General features: G+C 38.0%; 2 protein-coding genes and 1 pseudogene across 2 annotated transcripts; 2 read left to right on the top strand and 1 right to left on the bottom strand.

Moving 5' to 3' along the window:
* Nucleotides 1-1583: 1583 nt before the first annotated feature.
* LOC120127405 lies at nt 1584-2635 on the top strand (annotated as a pseudogene).
* Nucleotides 2615-12459, top strand: LOC120127404 (vacuolar protein sorting-associated protein 8 homolog). Its single transcript, XM_039145317.1, is given in 22 exon segments — nt 2615-2735; nt 2738-2887; nt 2890-3089; nt 3727-4038; nt 4150-4386; nt 4509-4629; nt 4695-4790; nt 4793-4851; nt 4950-5583; nt 6085-6149; nt 6229-6330; nt 6429-6571; nt 7163-7218; nt 7716-8383; nt 8488-8678; nt 8805-9111; nt 9378-9665; nt 9768-9877; nt 10243-10570; nt 10995-11402; nt 11487-11727; nt 12206-12459. Coding segments are annotated over 22 exon segments (4854 nt in total). The 5' UTR covers nt 2615-2623; the 3' UTR covers nt 12232-12459.
* An 879-nt stretch (nt 12460-13338) lies between these two features.
* Nucleotides 13339-14809, bottom strand: LOC120127403 (pentatricopeptide repeat-containing protein At4g01400, mitochondrial). The gene has a single exon (XM_039145316.1). The coding sequence runs from the start codon at nt 14771-14773 to the stop codon at nt 13382-13384; it is 1392 nt and encodes a 463-aa protein (XP_039001247.1). The 5' UTR covers nt 14774-14809; the 3' UTR covers nt 13339-13381.
* Between the last annotated feature and the right edge of the window lie 5 nt (nt 14810-14814).

The following is a 14814-nucleotide window of genomic DNA, read 5'->3' as shown; positions in this document are numbered from 1 at the left end:
GAGGTTCGACTAGGGATTAGGTGCAATATCCGCAATGGTAACAAAACAGATTTTTGGTATGATCCTTAGGTTGATAAAGGGCCTCTATGGGTTCATTGCCTTCATAAGGGGCAACCGATTCCCACACCAGTTGGCAGTTGAGTCACAGATGACGGGTGTTGGGATAAAGGAAGGCTCCAGGCTGTATTACCAGCAGATGTTATAAGGCGAATTGAGGCAATGGTACCACCACGAGAGGAGTTAGGTGAAGATATTCCAGGATGGAGATGGGAAGAGAAACAACATTTTTCTACTAAATCGGCATATTATGCAATATCGAGGAATGGCGGGTCTTCCAAAGACACTTTCTGGGAAAAAAAATTTGGAAAATGAAGGTTCCTCAAAGATTTCGGGTATTTCTATGGTTAGTGAGACACAATCAACTAATAACAAACATGGAACGGCATCGCAGGCATAATCTTCGGAGGTGCAATGTCCAATTTACAAAGAGAACGAAGAAGATATAAACCATGTACTTCGGGGATGTACGCGCGAAACAGGTTTGGAAGCAAATAATTAAGCCTACTAAATTGCAAGAATTTTATTCTATGAATGTTGATGTATGGCTAAAAGTAAACATTGATAGACCAGATTACTTTGATGGTGAGGTGCTTGAATGAGATTTATTGTTTGCAATTATCTGCTGGTCATTGTGGAATAGAAGGAACAGGTGGATTTTTTATGAAGATTATGTGGAAACTGTTCCATTATTGGATAGTTTGCTTGAAGATGTATCAAGAAGTGAGAAAGGTGGCTGCAAATTGTGATATTGTTGTAAAACCAGCAGTACACAACGAGTCAAATATGTGCAAACGAAAGAAACCTCCTTTGGGTTGGGTTAGGGTGAATGTTGACGGTGCAGTCAGGGAGAGAGATTTTTTTTTTTGGAGCTGCTGCTTGTGGTGGGATTATTCGAAATGATCAGGGTGAATGGATCTTTGGGTTCTCGAGAAGTCTGGGAGTGTGTTCTCCATTCTGGGCTGAACTTTGGGCACTACATGATGGATTGAAGCATGTGTGGAGCTTGGGGTTTCGAAAGATCGAAGTGGAAACAGATAGCTTGGAGATTTGTAATCTTTTTAATTTGGAACCTCTGGTGATGCAAGGAAATGCCATTGTAGATGTTGTTCGTGTTCTATTGCAACAAGCGTGGGAGGTGAAACTGCATCATGTTTGAAGGAAGAACAATCAAATTGCTGATGTTATGGCAAAGATGAGTCGGGGTCAACCTGTGAGAGAAATCCTATTCGATGAAGCTCCAATTTTTATTGCTAATTTGATTGCACAAAGATGTATTAAAAAGATAGAATTTTACTACTAGTCTGTATGATAAAAAAAATATACTCCGCATCTTATATAAACTAAGGTAGTGATTAAACTAAAGAAAAAATTTAAAATTGTATAACAATATTTTATATAGATGAATTAAAATATGTTGAAATTTTGTGATTAATTTAAATTATAAATAATAATAATATAGAAGTATTTAATGAAATTAACTCTATTTTAAAACATCTAACACGATTACGGGATTAAGAAACTGTATAGCTAAGGTCTCCTGGAGGAAGCTGTGTTTTATCATTGGCTAAACTCTTGTAATGATGAACTTATTCAATGTCACAACTGGAGATTGTATAATATTTTCCAACAGGAATGAAAGCTGAATTTCAAGTGACGATGAGAAAGCTTTCCCCAATGGAAGCTGACCTTGACTCATTACTTGACTCACACCTCTCCGATTCCGACGATGATTCCAACTCCGTCGTCCCTCACCGCACCATCGATGAAATACTCAACGACTCTGATGCATCCACGTCATCCTCCTCCTCCCCCTCCCCTCTCTCCACTCACCACCGCTCCGATGACCGCCTTGCCCGGTCGAACACCGATCCCCAAGAATTCGCGGAATCGCCGAAGGGAAGTTCAGAAGGCCCAGAGGATTCGTCGAAGCTCAGCCCGTTCAAGCGGATTGGTGATCCAATTTGGAGGGTTCCGTCTTCTTCTCCTTCAAACAGCTGCCGACGCTGTTTGGCGGAGTGAAATCCAATGCGAAACCAGGTGCGGCGTTCGCGGCTGCTGCTGCGGCGTCGAGGTCGGTTCAATCTCCACATGCGGCTGCGATCAAGTCGAGGAGAGCGGTAAGCGGTGGGGTTCTCCAGAGGGTTGTACATAGTGATGATCATGATGTTAGCTCATTGAATGGAGAATCAGGTGCAAAACTAGGAATTGATGATTATAATAATGATAATAAAATGGGCGATTTTTTTCAGTCTTCTGATGCCCATGAAGATGGAGAGGCTAGTGTTAATAAAGACGAGGAATGTGAAACTGAGAGAGTAATTGAACAAACTGATGCCTCTTCTAAGCTTGATTTTGATGAGAGCTTAAACAAAGAAGTTACTGTTTTTGGTTCGGATGAAGTTTTAGATAATAAAATTGAGGCTAGTTCTGAGTATGAGAATTCTCTGGTTCTTGATGCCAATGATTCATGTAAAAAGTGTGTTTTACCTGACGTTGACAAGGAGACAAATATAGTTAATGAATTGGAGACGGTGATTTGGAGAGAGAGAACGTGGTAAGTGATATGCCCAGTCATGAAGATGATGAGGAGCATGTTAGTGGTGATGATGATGCAAGTTCAATTAGTGACATTTCAGAGCTTGTAGAGGAGAAATTGGAGCAGCTGGAGAGTGAGAGGTAAGTAAAAGGGCAGAAAACAGTTCAAGTGCTACAAAGAAGCCACTTGAACTTGCTGAGGAGCTTGAGAAGAAACAGGCTTCTACTGGTTTACATTTGGAGGAGGGTGCAGTTGCTCAACCAATGCGGCTTGAAGGTGTTAAGAGGGGTTCAGCACATTGGGATACTTTGATGTTGAATCTAACAATACAATCACTCGGACTCTTTCATCACAGGCATTTAGGCGTGATCATGGCTCCCCTCAAGTTTTGGCAGTTCATCTGAACTTTATTGCCGTGGGAATGACTAAAGGGGTCATCATCCTAGTGCACAGCAAATACTCCACTCATCATGCTGACAGCATTGATCCTAAGGTACTTGAGTTGCCCTGGCACTTTAATTTCCCCCCCCCCTTTAGTTGCATTTCTGCAGAATCATATGCCTCTTTAATATTGCTTAACCCTGCTCTTCTGTTAAAGACAATTTAAATGTAAGGCAACTTTAATTTTGTCCCCTTTGATCGCATTTCTGCAGAATTATTTGCCTCTTTAATATTGCTTAACCTGCTCTTCTGTTAAAGACAAATTTAAATGCAAGGCAATATTCTTCTGATAATGCATTCTAATTCAAATAGTAAAATTTAGTATCAAATTCTGGTTTGATGGACTGAAATTAGGAAGATGGGACCCTGTCAGATCTTGTGAGTGCATGACTAAAAAAGCATGATCCAGCTGCAAACTAGATTTGTAGAAACAAATACTTGAAATCTGAGGCTTTTTAAGATACTCCTTGACATATTTTACAGATCATGTATTTGTTTTTGTTCGCTTGTAATTCACATGGTGAACCACAGTTCTAAGTTATCTGCGTTTTCTTCTGCAATTGAGGATTATATGATGAACTTTGAAGCTTCAACATGCATACATTTATCGACCTTTCTTGGATTTGAATTTCAATTTGTTATATATTTTTTAAAGTGTTTGCTGCTTTATGATTTTATGTTTATTCTAGATGGTGATACTTGGTTTACAAGGGGATCGATCCCTTGCCCCTGTAACATCCATGTGCTTCAATCAGCCAGGAGACCTTCTCTTAGCTGGTTATGGTGATGGTCATGTCACAGTTTGGGATGTTCAGAGGGCATCAGCAACGAAAGTTATTACTGGAGAACATAATGCTCCAGTGATACATACATTATTTCTGGGGCAGGATTCTCAAGTTACTCGCCAGTTTAAAGCTGTTACAGGTGATAGTAAAGGCTTGGTTCTGTTACATGCTTTCTCAGCTGTTCCCTTGCTTAATAGGTTCTCAATCAAAACACAGGTAAAGGGAAATAAGTCTATCTGCATTGAGGATCTACTTCTTCCAAACTTTTTTTCAGTTGTCAAAAATGTTATACTTGTCACATTGATGTTCTAATATTGATTGAAACAGTGTCTTCTTGATGGACAAAGAACGGGCACTGTATTGTCAGCTTCCCCTCTTCTTTTTGATGATTCTTGTGGGAGCACTTTGGTGACCTCTCAAGGGAATACTACTTCTACTACCAGTATTGGTAGCAAGATGGGAGGTGTAGTTGGGGGAGATGCAGGTTGGAAACTCTTCACTGAAGGCTCTTCTCTGGCTGAAGAAGGTGTGGTCATATTTGTCACCTATCAAACTGCTCTGGTGGTATGAAGTCAAGATGATTGCCCAAAGTCCTTGTATCTTTTGTGTTGAGGATTGAATTTGCATTTTTTTGGATCATTTGTATTCACCCTTTACTGAGGCCACCCTTTTTTTTCCAACTATAGGTAAGGCTTACTCCAACAGTAGAAGTTTATGCACAGCTTTCTAGGCCAGATGGTGTGCGGGAGGGTTCCATGCCATATACTGCATGGTCTTGTATGGCGCAGCCTAGTAGTTCTTCAGCAGGTAAAGAGAGATTAAGGTTGTTAAGTTTTACATTAATGGCTTTCTGAGAAATGACTATGCTGCAGAAAATGCACCAACAGAAACGCCAGAAAGAATTTCGCTTCTTGCACTTGCATGGGATCGGAGAGTTCAGGTTGCAAAGTTGGTTAAATCAGACCTAAAGTATATGGTAGCTGGTCTCTTGACAGTTCAGCCATTGGTTTGGCTTGGTTGGATGATCAGGTATGCTGGTTTTGTTTAGGCATTGTCTTCTGGATTTTATTGTGCATCTAATTTGCATTCATAAAACAATTTGCTAACGGAGGCCTTCATGCGTACAGATGATGGTGGTTCTTACAATGACGGGGAAACTCAACATGTTTGCTAGGGATGGAACCCTGATTCACCAAACAAGTTTTGACATAGATGGCTTGGGAGGAGATGATCTCATTACATATCATACTCACTTCATTAATATCTTTGGAAACCCTGAAAAAGCTTATCATAATTGTGCATCTGTAAGAGGAGCATCTGTATATGTCCTAGGACCTACGCATCTTACAGTATGCCGACTCCTTCCATGGAAGGAACGAATTCAGGTTCTACAGAAAGCCGGTGACTGGATGGGAGCTTTGAACATGGCAATGACACTTTATGATGGTCAAGCCCATGGTGTTATTGACCTTCCTAGAAACCTGGATGCTGTGCAGGAGACCGTAATGCCCTATTTTGTAGAGTTACTTTTTTCATATGTAGATGAAGTGTTTTCTTATATTTCAGTGGCATTTGGTAATCAATTTGGTAAACTGGAGCAGCCAAATGACCAGGAAAGTAGAAAGGGTTCTGTGCATTCAGAAATAAAAGAGCAATTCACCCGTGTTGGTGGTGTTGCTGTTGAATTTTGTGCACATATCAGGAGGACAGACATTCTTTTTGATGAAATTTTCTCCAAATTCGTGGCTGTTCAGCAAAGAGGTATTACACATCCAATAAAGATAAGTTAGAGTGGATTCTTATTAGTTACAGTAGTTGGGACTACTTTTCGAATATCATAAATACGTATAGCTTTCTATAACTCCTTATTCATTGAAAGTTCTGAATCCAAACCTAACAGCAAAATTTTACTTGCGTCTTTTTGGGGAAGAACTTACTGAAATATCATTGAAGAGTTTTAATGGAAAAGCAGAAAGCTTGGGAAGATATTGAGAGAATGATGCTTAGCTTGCAGATATTATTTATTTGCTATCTTAATCTTTGAGTTGTGAACGAGTAATATCCAGACTCAGCAACTCTTTTTCTCAGGGTTTGTTAACTGACATTTGAGTTTAGTGATATTCCTTCATCAAATTTGTATTATCCATAGTATAGTAGCTTTGAAGATGAGCTTAGTAAATGTTTGTAATATGTCAGTCTTGTTTGGCACTCGTTACATGAAGTTGATATATATCTCTGAGTAATTTGCTTCTTATGTTGTAGATACATTTTTAGAGCTTTTGGAGCCATACATATTGAAGGACATGCTTGGATGTTTGCCTCCTGAGGTACCATTTAATGTTAATCATGTAGATCTACTCTTCACCTTATAATACATTGTAATTATACTTTCACTTTATTGGAAAGATAATGCAAGCACTGGTTGAGCATTACAGCAGCAAAGGATGGTTGCAGCGAGTTGAACAGTGTGTTCTCCACATGGACATTTCGTCCTTGGACTTCAATCAGGTTATTATATGTATTCTGTGTGTCTCTTTCGGTTGCTTTCTTTTTGTATTCCTATTTTTATCTCAAAATTTTCATAATCTTCCTGGTTTCTGTTGTAGGTTGTCATTTTATGCCGGGAGCATGGTTTGTATGGTGCTCTGGTGTATCTATTCAACAAAGGATTGGATGATTTCCAGGCACCTTTAGAGGAGTTGTTAGTAGTTTTACGAAATAGTCAAAGAGGAAGTGCTTCTGGCCTCGGGTAAGTTAGATGGACAGGCACTTGGATTAGGAGGGTGCATGATTTTTATTTACTCGATGGGATTCAAATGATAACTTCCATTGTTACATGGTATCTATTTTTTCTGGAAAGATACAAGCTATGTAACTTAGCTATGCTTTGGTCTTTACACCTTGGATGTTTTACCTTTCTCAAGTCTTGGCTGTTAAATTACCTGTCCATGTGAGTAGCCCAACCTCCAAAGCATTAAAACAGCTCTACCTTAGTACCTTACTCAGCCGATTTTAGTAAGCTTGAGACAATTGTATATTAATTAGCAGAAACTAACACTTTAGGTGCACCTGTTTTAATCACTTTTACAATTTCTTGTTAGTGACATGTGGAGGTGAAATGATATAAAGTAGTGGTGCCTACCATTAGATTTAACCAGATATATTGTCTTGCCTTGCTTGTTCAATTACCTAAATAAAACAAAAGCAAAAAGATATATTGGAGGATATGGAAGTGAGTCCCTTGCATGAATTTTGGGGAATAATAAGTTCATTACAATTCATTATTTTTATTTTTATTTTTTAGCTCTCTATATTTACTAAAACTTGTTCGTCTTATCAGGTACAGGATGCTTGTTTACTTGAAGTACAGCTTTATGGGTCTTGCTTTTCCTCCGGGTATTAGTATTGTTTTATCTAATTAATTACTGGAAAGATTGATTTTGTTAATTCAATAATTTCTCTTTTGACTTATATACCCTCAAAAGAATTCTCTTTTGAAAATAAAAAATGTCTTCCCTCGCTATGTGGATCTTGAACTGGGTTGATCTACAGAATATTAATTTGACCTGTAATTAATGTGGAGTTTGTTAGTCTAATTGCATCTTTCTTCATTAACATACATTTTAAATGCTCCAATGCATTAACTTATTTGGAAATGGCATCTTATATTAACTATTATGTTATAGTTACTTCAAACTATTATTCTAGGGATTTTGCAATTCTGAACTAGTACACCCTTGTATATTGTATCAGACAATTTTTGAATGATTTCATGTTTAGTCCTTGGTTTAGATATGTTTAAGCCTGATCATTTGCACAAAGTTATTCTGAGAAACATTTACATCATTGAATCTGTCAGTTACCACTGAAGTATCAATATTTTCTATTCTCAGGTCAAGGTACTCTTCCACCATCGCGCGTGTTGTCTTTGAGGACAGAACTTCTGCAGTTTTTGCTAGAGGTCTCTGATGGTCAGGATAAAAACCCAGCTTCAACATTGGCTTTTGAAGGGGCATTCCTTAATCTGTATTATCTCTTAGAGTTAGATACTGAGGCCACATTAGATGTTCTAAAATGTGCTCTCATAGAAGAGAAATCCCCTGAATTGGACTCCTCTTTTTCTGAATCTGGAGATGCAATTGTGGAAGCTAAAAAGGAGAAAGATTTGATGGCTGAATCTGAAACGATGTTGGTTCAGAAAACCATCGATGCTCTTGTTCATGTTCTTGATAAGAATGCCCCTAGAACAGATGGATCTGCAAGCAATGGTGACACTAAATCTATTGAAGCATGGCCTTCAGCAAAGGACATGGGATATCTGTTTGAGTTTATTGCATGCTATGTTGCATGTGGAAGAGCTAAAATCCCAAAAAATGTTCTAAATCAGATTTTGGAATACTTGACTTCAGAAAATAATAGTTCGTCAAGTGTTTCTACCATGAGTACTAAAAACTCCAAAAGAAGAGAGAAGCAATTACTATCACTTTTGGAGGTAGTGCCAGAAACTGATTGGGATCAGTCATGTGTGTTACAATTATGTGAGAATGCATGCTTTTACCAGGTATCTTTATGGCTTTATTTCTTGTGCTCTTCACTGTGAGCATAATGCAAGGGTTTAGATTACTTTCTTTAAGGTCTTCCTTAAGCATGTCTTGTTATGTTTAGGTTTGTGGCTTAATTCATACCATCAGGCATCAGTATCTTGCTGCTCTTGATAGCTATATGAAAGATGTGGAAGAGCCAATTCATGCCTTCGCTTTTATCAACAATAAGTTAATGCAACTGAGCAATGGAGATTATTCTACTTTCAGATCGGCATTCGTCTCTCGAATTCCAGAGCTTGTTAATTTAAGCAGGTTATACTGGTTGTGGATCCCAAAATTGTTTCAGTTCTTTTATTTTCATCTTTAAAAGGATTGTTTCTGCTGTTGTACAAATTCTTCTTCCCTTGTTGAACTTTATGCTTTTATGATTTTTTGCAGAGAGGACACATTCTTGTTAGTTGTTGGCCATTTTAATGATGAAAGTTCACGTATCCTGTCTGAACTTAAGTCTCATCCAAAAAGCCTTTTCCTTTACTTAAAGACAGTCATTGAGGTTCACTTATCAGGCACCCTCAACTTCTCTTATTCAAGGGAAGAGAAGATTGTAGAAGTCTTCAGTGGAAAAGGAGGGAAAGATTCAGAAAAAGTCCTTGAAGCCTACTTCGAAGGAATGTCTAATTTCCCTAAGTTCCTGCGAAATAATCCTCCTCATGTAACTGATGATATGATTGAGCTGTATCTGGAGGTTAGTGCCTATTGACTGCATTGCTTATTTAATAGCTACAATTGCTGAACTCCCCTTGGTGTTCAATAGAACTGCACAGCTTTAAGCTACATGTATGGCATTTGTTTTGTTGTCGTACCATTCAGCTTTCATTTTTATTATTTTTTCTTAAGTTTCGAGTTAAAGGTTAATAATCAGAAAGGAAAATTGTTTGCTTAATGAAAATATTTGTTCTTATAATTTAGGTTGGCCTTCTCATGACCCTGCTTCATGTTTTCCTCTTACAGTTATTATGTCAGTTTGAACGGGATTCGGTTCTCAAGTTCTTGGAAACTTTTGATAGCTATCGAGTTGAATACTGTCTCCGCCTGTGCCAGGAACATGGAATCATAGATGCAGCTGCATTTTTATTAGAAAGGGTTGGTGATGTCGGTAGCGCTCTTTTGCTTACACTTTCTAGCCTTAATGATAAATTTGCAGAGCTTGATAATGCCATCGGAAGTATGGTCTCTAAGGTGTCTTTAGGAACATCTGGTAGCATGGAGTATTTCAACTCTGTTTTGAAAATGAAGGAGGTTTGTACTTAATATCTCTTGTATTAGGAAATAGGGCTAAGATCCTTTTATTTATTTTTATGATTGAAGGTCTTGATGTTATTTCTGATCTATATCAAACAGGTGAATGACATACGAACTTTGTTGCAAGCTTGTATTGAATTGTGCCAACGTAATACCCCCCGTTTGAACCCAGAAGAGTCTGAGATGCTTTGGTTTAGATTGCTTGACTCGTAAGTCCCATCATTTTTGTAATTTTGCTTTTCTTCAAAATTTAAGTCTTAAACCCTCTGTTTTTGTTGTTCTGCTAAGTTCTGATAAATGAGTTGTGTAAAACTAATGGTCTGCTGAGGATAACTAAAAATCCATCATTTATTTTCCCATCTTCCTAATTTAAGTTCAAACTCATTATTTATGGCCATGACATTATAGCATAGTCAATAGTTAAAATTTAAATGGAGATCCATTATATGTGATATAATGAGTAAGTGCATTTATGGTGAAATTCCCAGATGATTAGAGAGCACATCTATGTTGAAATACCTTCAAATAAATAAAGAGTACATCTATGCTTACTGTCCCCTGAGTTTTAATGCAGATTTTGTGAACCTTTGATGGGTTCATACTGCAATGAAAGGGCACCCGAGAAGGAAAATCATGTGGGTCTGGTTGAATCATTGGGTTCTCAAGACGAAGAGGAATGCATAACCAAGTGGAGGATCCCAAAATCTCACAAAGGTCGTCATATATTGAGGAAACTGTTATCTCAGTTCATCAAAGAGATTGTTGAGGGTATGATAGGATACGTTCGTCTTCCAACAATTATGTCAAAACTCCTATCTGATAATGGTGGGCAGGAATTTGGAGATTTCAAGCTTACCATATTGGGAATGCTGGGAACTTATGGCTTTGAAAGAAGAATTCTGGTGTGTTTGTTTATTTTCAATATAAAGATAAGCTTATATACTTGTGACTGAATTTAATTGAAGCTTTTATTTATCATTTATTATCTTTCTTTAAAATTGGGGGAAAAGGAAAAAATGAAATCTGCTTACTACAACGCACGAGCCTGTCATTCACTTGCACCATATGTTCCAGGCCTTGTGAATAGTATAGTGCTTTAGTAAGTAGTGTGATTATATTGGCACGTTGCATATAACTACACCATATACATAATTAGGCAACAAAATATCCTACATGACATTATTTCTGAATCATCGTTTGGATTTGGTTGCAACATGGAATACTCCTCATTCAGTAATAGTTTGCTACGAGTAATTTTAATGTTAATATCTTTGGTGAACTTTTGGTTACTTTCTTTTTTTTCTTTTTCTTTTTTATAACTTTCAGGATACTGCCAAATCTATGATCGAGGATGACACATTTTACAACTTGAGCCTACTGAAGAAGGGAGCTTCTCATGGATATGCCCCGCGAAGTCTACTATGTTGTATATGCAACAGCCTTCTTACCAAGAATTCTTCTAGCTTTCGTGTTCGGGTCTTCAGTTGTGGTCACGCAACTCATCTTCAATGTGAGCTTCTGGAAAATGAGGCATCAACTAGGGGCTTGTCATCCGGATGCCCTGTTTGTTTGCCAAAGAAGAATACTCAGAAATCTAGAAACAAATCTGCTCTTACAGAGAATGGTTTAGTTAGCTCATTTCCCTCAAGACACCTCCCAGCACAAGGATCAACATTGCATCCTCACGAAAACGATGCTCTAGATAATTCTCATGGCCTTCAGCAAATATCACGGGTAAAATATTTGTATCTGCGTATCAGATTGGATTCCTACTTTACTTGGCAGGGATATAACTATACTGAATTTGGGATTTTGCAGTTCGAAATTCTAACTAACCTTCAAAAAGACCAGAGATTAGCCCAGATAGAAAATCTGCCTCAGTTGAGGCTTGCACCCCCTGCAATTTATCATGAAAAGGTGAAGAAAGGAAGTGGAGCTTTAGCAGGGGAAAGCAGCAGTCAAGTTGGGGCAATCCAAAAACCTAGTAAAAACATGCAACTCAAGGAGTTAAAGCTGAAGGGATCATCTCTCAGATTCCCCCTAAAATCAAGTATATTTGGTGAGTTCATTTCGGTTATTACTGATGCTCTACTTGTGAGTTTAATCCCTTTGTGATAACTGATAAGTTCGTCTTTCTACTTTAATTTGCTTGATCTTATCATCCTAAATTTGATTTTTTTTAATCAAGTCGAGTGAAATGAGGTTTGAATCGAATCAAGTCAAATAAATTTGTTGAGTTAAAAAAAAGTTTCCTCTTGTCAACAATATGCTTAAATTCTAAGTTAGAGCATATATTTAAAAATTCTTTTAAAACAAAGATATATGGATTTAACTGTATTAGTCTAATGTTATTGTAATTTTTAAAGATAGTCTAGTGTTATTTTAGATAAAAGATCCATGGATAAAATCTTGGAAAATTCAAGGGATTAACTTATCAGTTTTAATAAAGTAGAGGATGAAATTCATGATTAGACCTACTACTAACTTAAAATTTTAGATATTATCCATGTTTTAATCGTGGAAAAATTGTTTTGCAGGTAAGGAGAAAACAAGCAAATCATAGGAGAATCGGCATGTAAACCATACTGTAGATTTGACTAACCTTTCAGGCAATTAAGAAAGAAAACATGGACATGGTTAACTTCCATGACGATTTGAGGTTTTGATTTGCCAAATCCATGTTGGAATGAATTGTTCATTTGAAATTTTGAAGTATCGGAACATTGATCACACCATCATGTATCTGGCTCTGCTAATTTCTTAGTGAAAAAACTATTTAAGATTATAAGGATCAGAACATGAACAAACTTTGTTTCTTGTTTTTGTCTTTGGTCTTCGATCCAACGATGGTCGAGACTATCATATTGATAACAGTGAAAAATCTGCTTAAAACAAGAGAAATAAGCAACAATGTTTCCTCCAACAGTACGTTAATACTTTATAGTATGTTAGTACAAGTGTTCTAAAAGTTCAGTGATGATTAGTGTAATTTACCCAAAATTATTTGCTAGAAGAAATCTTTTGCAACAGGCACCAACGACCTTTTGAACAACCTGTGTACCCGCCAAAATCTATTGGGTCATGGAAATGCATCTTGAAAACCGTAATGGAAGTGCACCCGTATGGATTCATGGGATCAAGCCGCTTGCCATTATGGCTTCTGTTTATGATGGCTTTTCTCTGGATCAAATTATATCACTCACCAAGTGGCATCTCTGCATCAGCCTTGGGAGTGACAGCAAACATACAATCTTCCTAATACCTGCAATCACCACTCTTAAGCAAATATCAGGCGACCGAGGCAATTAAAATCAGGGCTAATTTAGTATTACTGTTTCCGTTGCACATCGAAAAACCCCTTGCAATAACCAACTTATTGGTTTAGCAAAGCCTTTTGAGTAACATTGCTTCTATTGTCAATATGTGCTTCTGGTGAGTAATAAACAATGCCAAACATACCTGAATCCCTATAAATCTCAGTTTAGCTTAATCAAAAACATAACCAGGCGCTTTCTTACAAGAGCTCAACTAGCCTAACCTTGTGCTAAGAAAATACCATTCTCAAGAATAGCTCACAAGAGGAAAAGGAATTACTGGATCGAAAAAATAGGTAAAACAGTCTCGTACCTCTGGATGAAGAACATTTATCGATCCTGGATATCAATATATATATATATATATCGCCAATAAATCTGCATTATCTGTGATACTATTCAAGGACACTTTGATCTAGATCTTGTTTTCCTAATTAAGTAATCCTCCAACCCAATGCCTGCCTCCACAATTCTCGTGTTTCTTTTTATTTCTACCTTTAAAACCTCTTCTAGAATCTCCTCCATTCTCTCTGGTTCATAATCTTCACAGATTGTTGGAACTACTGTTACCCAAGTATTGATATGCGGTACTTCCCGATACTTGAGCATTTCCCCTAGCACTTCAGTAGCTGCATCGATCTTACCAACATTGCAGAACCCTTTAACTAAGGCGTGAGAAACCGAAAAATGCGGAGAAAAGCCCTTCACCAACATTTCTTCCATAAGCTTCTTAGCCTCATCAAACACCCCTTGATCAGATAACCCCGCAACCAAAGTCCGATACGAAACCGAATTCGGCAAACATCCATTTGAAGGCATGTCCTCAAGAACCTTAACCGCATCCATAGCTCTCCCTTGTCTACAAAATCCCAATATAACCGTATTGTAATGCACAATATCAGGATTACACCCTTTAACCTTCATTCTACAAAGAAGTTTATAAGCTTCTCTAAGCTTCTTCTTCCTACACAAACTATTCAACAAAGTAGTATAACTCAACGAATCCGGTACGAACCCTTTATTCAACATATCTTCCAACAAATCCACTGCTTTATTCACTTGACTCTTCCTACACAGCCCTTGCATTAATATCCTATACGACTCGACATCAGGCACGACGTCTCTCTCAAACATTTTATTGAACAGTTTGTAAGCAATACTCAAGTCCCCATTCAAACAAAACGCACCCATCAAAATGTTGTAAGATTTCGTGTTGGGGAAAACACCGTGTTTATGGGCACTCTTGAAAAGGTCAAAAGCAGGCACGATGAAATTACGATGAGAAACGAGAAGCTCGAGAATGCGATTTAAGTGTCTGGGTAAAGGCTTGATATTGAATTCAAGCATTCTGTAAAACACCGTGAGAGCTTTCTCGGGTAAATCAGCTTCGGCGTAGATTTTGATAAGGTAAGTAAAGAGAGTTGGGGTTACAGTGTATTGATCGGATTTAAGACGAACGAGGAGGTCGTCGACGAGAGAGAAGTGCTTGGACCGGCCGAGTTTGAGGACGAGGACAAGGAAAGAAGAGTAAGAGTGACGAAAACCAGGTTGGGTAGATGCGAAATCGAAGATTTCCTTAGCGAGGAGAGGATCGGACTGGGCGGATATGAGTTTGAGGACTCGTGTAGGGGAAACGATTGGCGGAGGGGACGAATGAGGTTGCTTTGGTTCGTGGGGCGGATCCCTAGATGAGGAGTGGAACAAGAGGAAACATGAATCACTTGCGGGGCTGATGACTGAACGAGATATTGCTATTACAGTTTTTGAGGAATGAACAAGCCATTGAAGCATCTTTTCGTTCGTTTGCTTTGGTCTGTGAGATATGAAAACAG

This window comes from Hibiscus syriacus, unplaced genomic scaffold (genome assembly GCF_006381635.1).
Source record: "Hibiscus syriacus cultivar Baekdansim isolate YM2019G1 unplaced genomic scaffold, ASM638163v2 tig00110467_pilon, whole genome shotgun sequence".
Lineage (NCBI taxonomy): Eukaryota > Viridiplantae > Streptophyta > Magnoliopsida > Malvales > Malvaceae > Hibiscus > Hibiscus syriacus.
This window is presented reverse-complemented; position numbering and strand designations above follow the sequence as displayed.

Bases quoted from the DNA above. Each gene is read 5' to 3' on its own strand.
- LOC120127403 (XM_039145316.1), bottom strand. From the start codon at position 14,773: ATGCTTCAATGGCTTGTTCATTCCTCAAAAACTGTAATAGCAATATCT.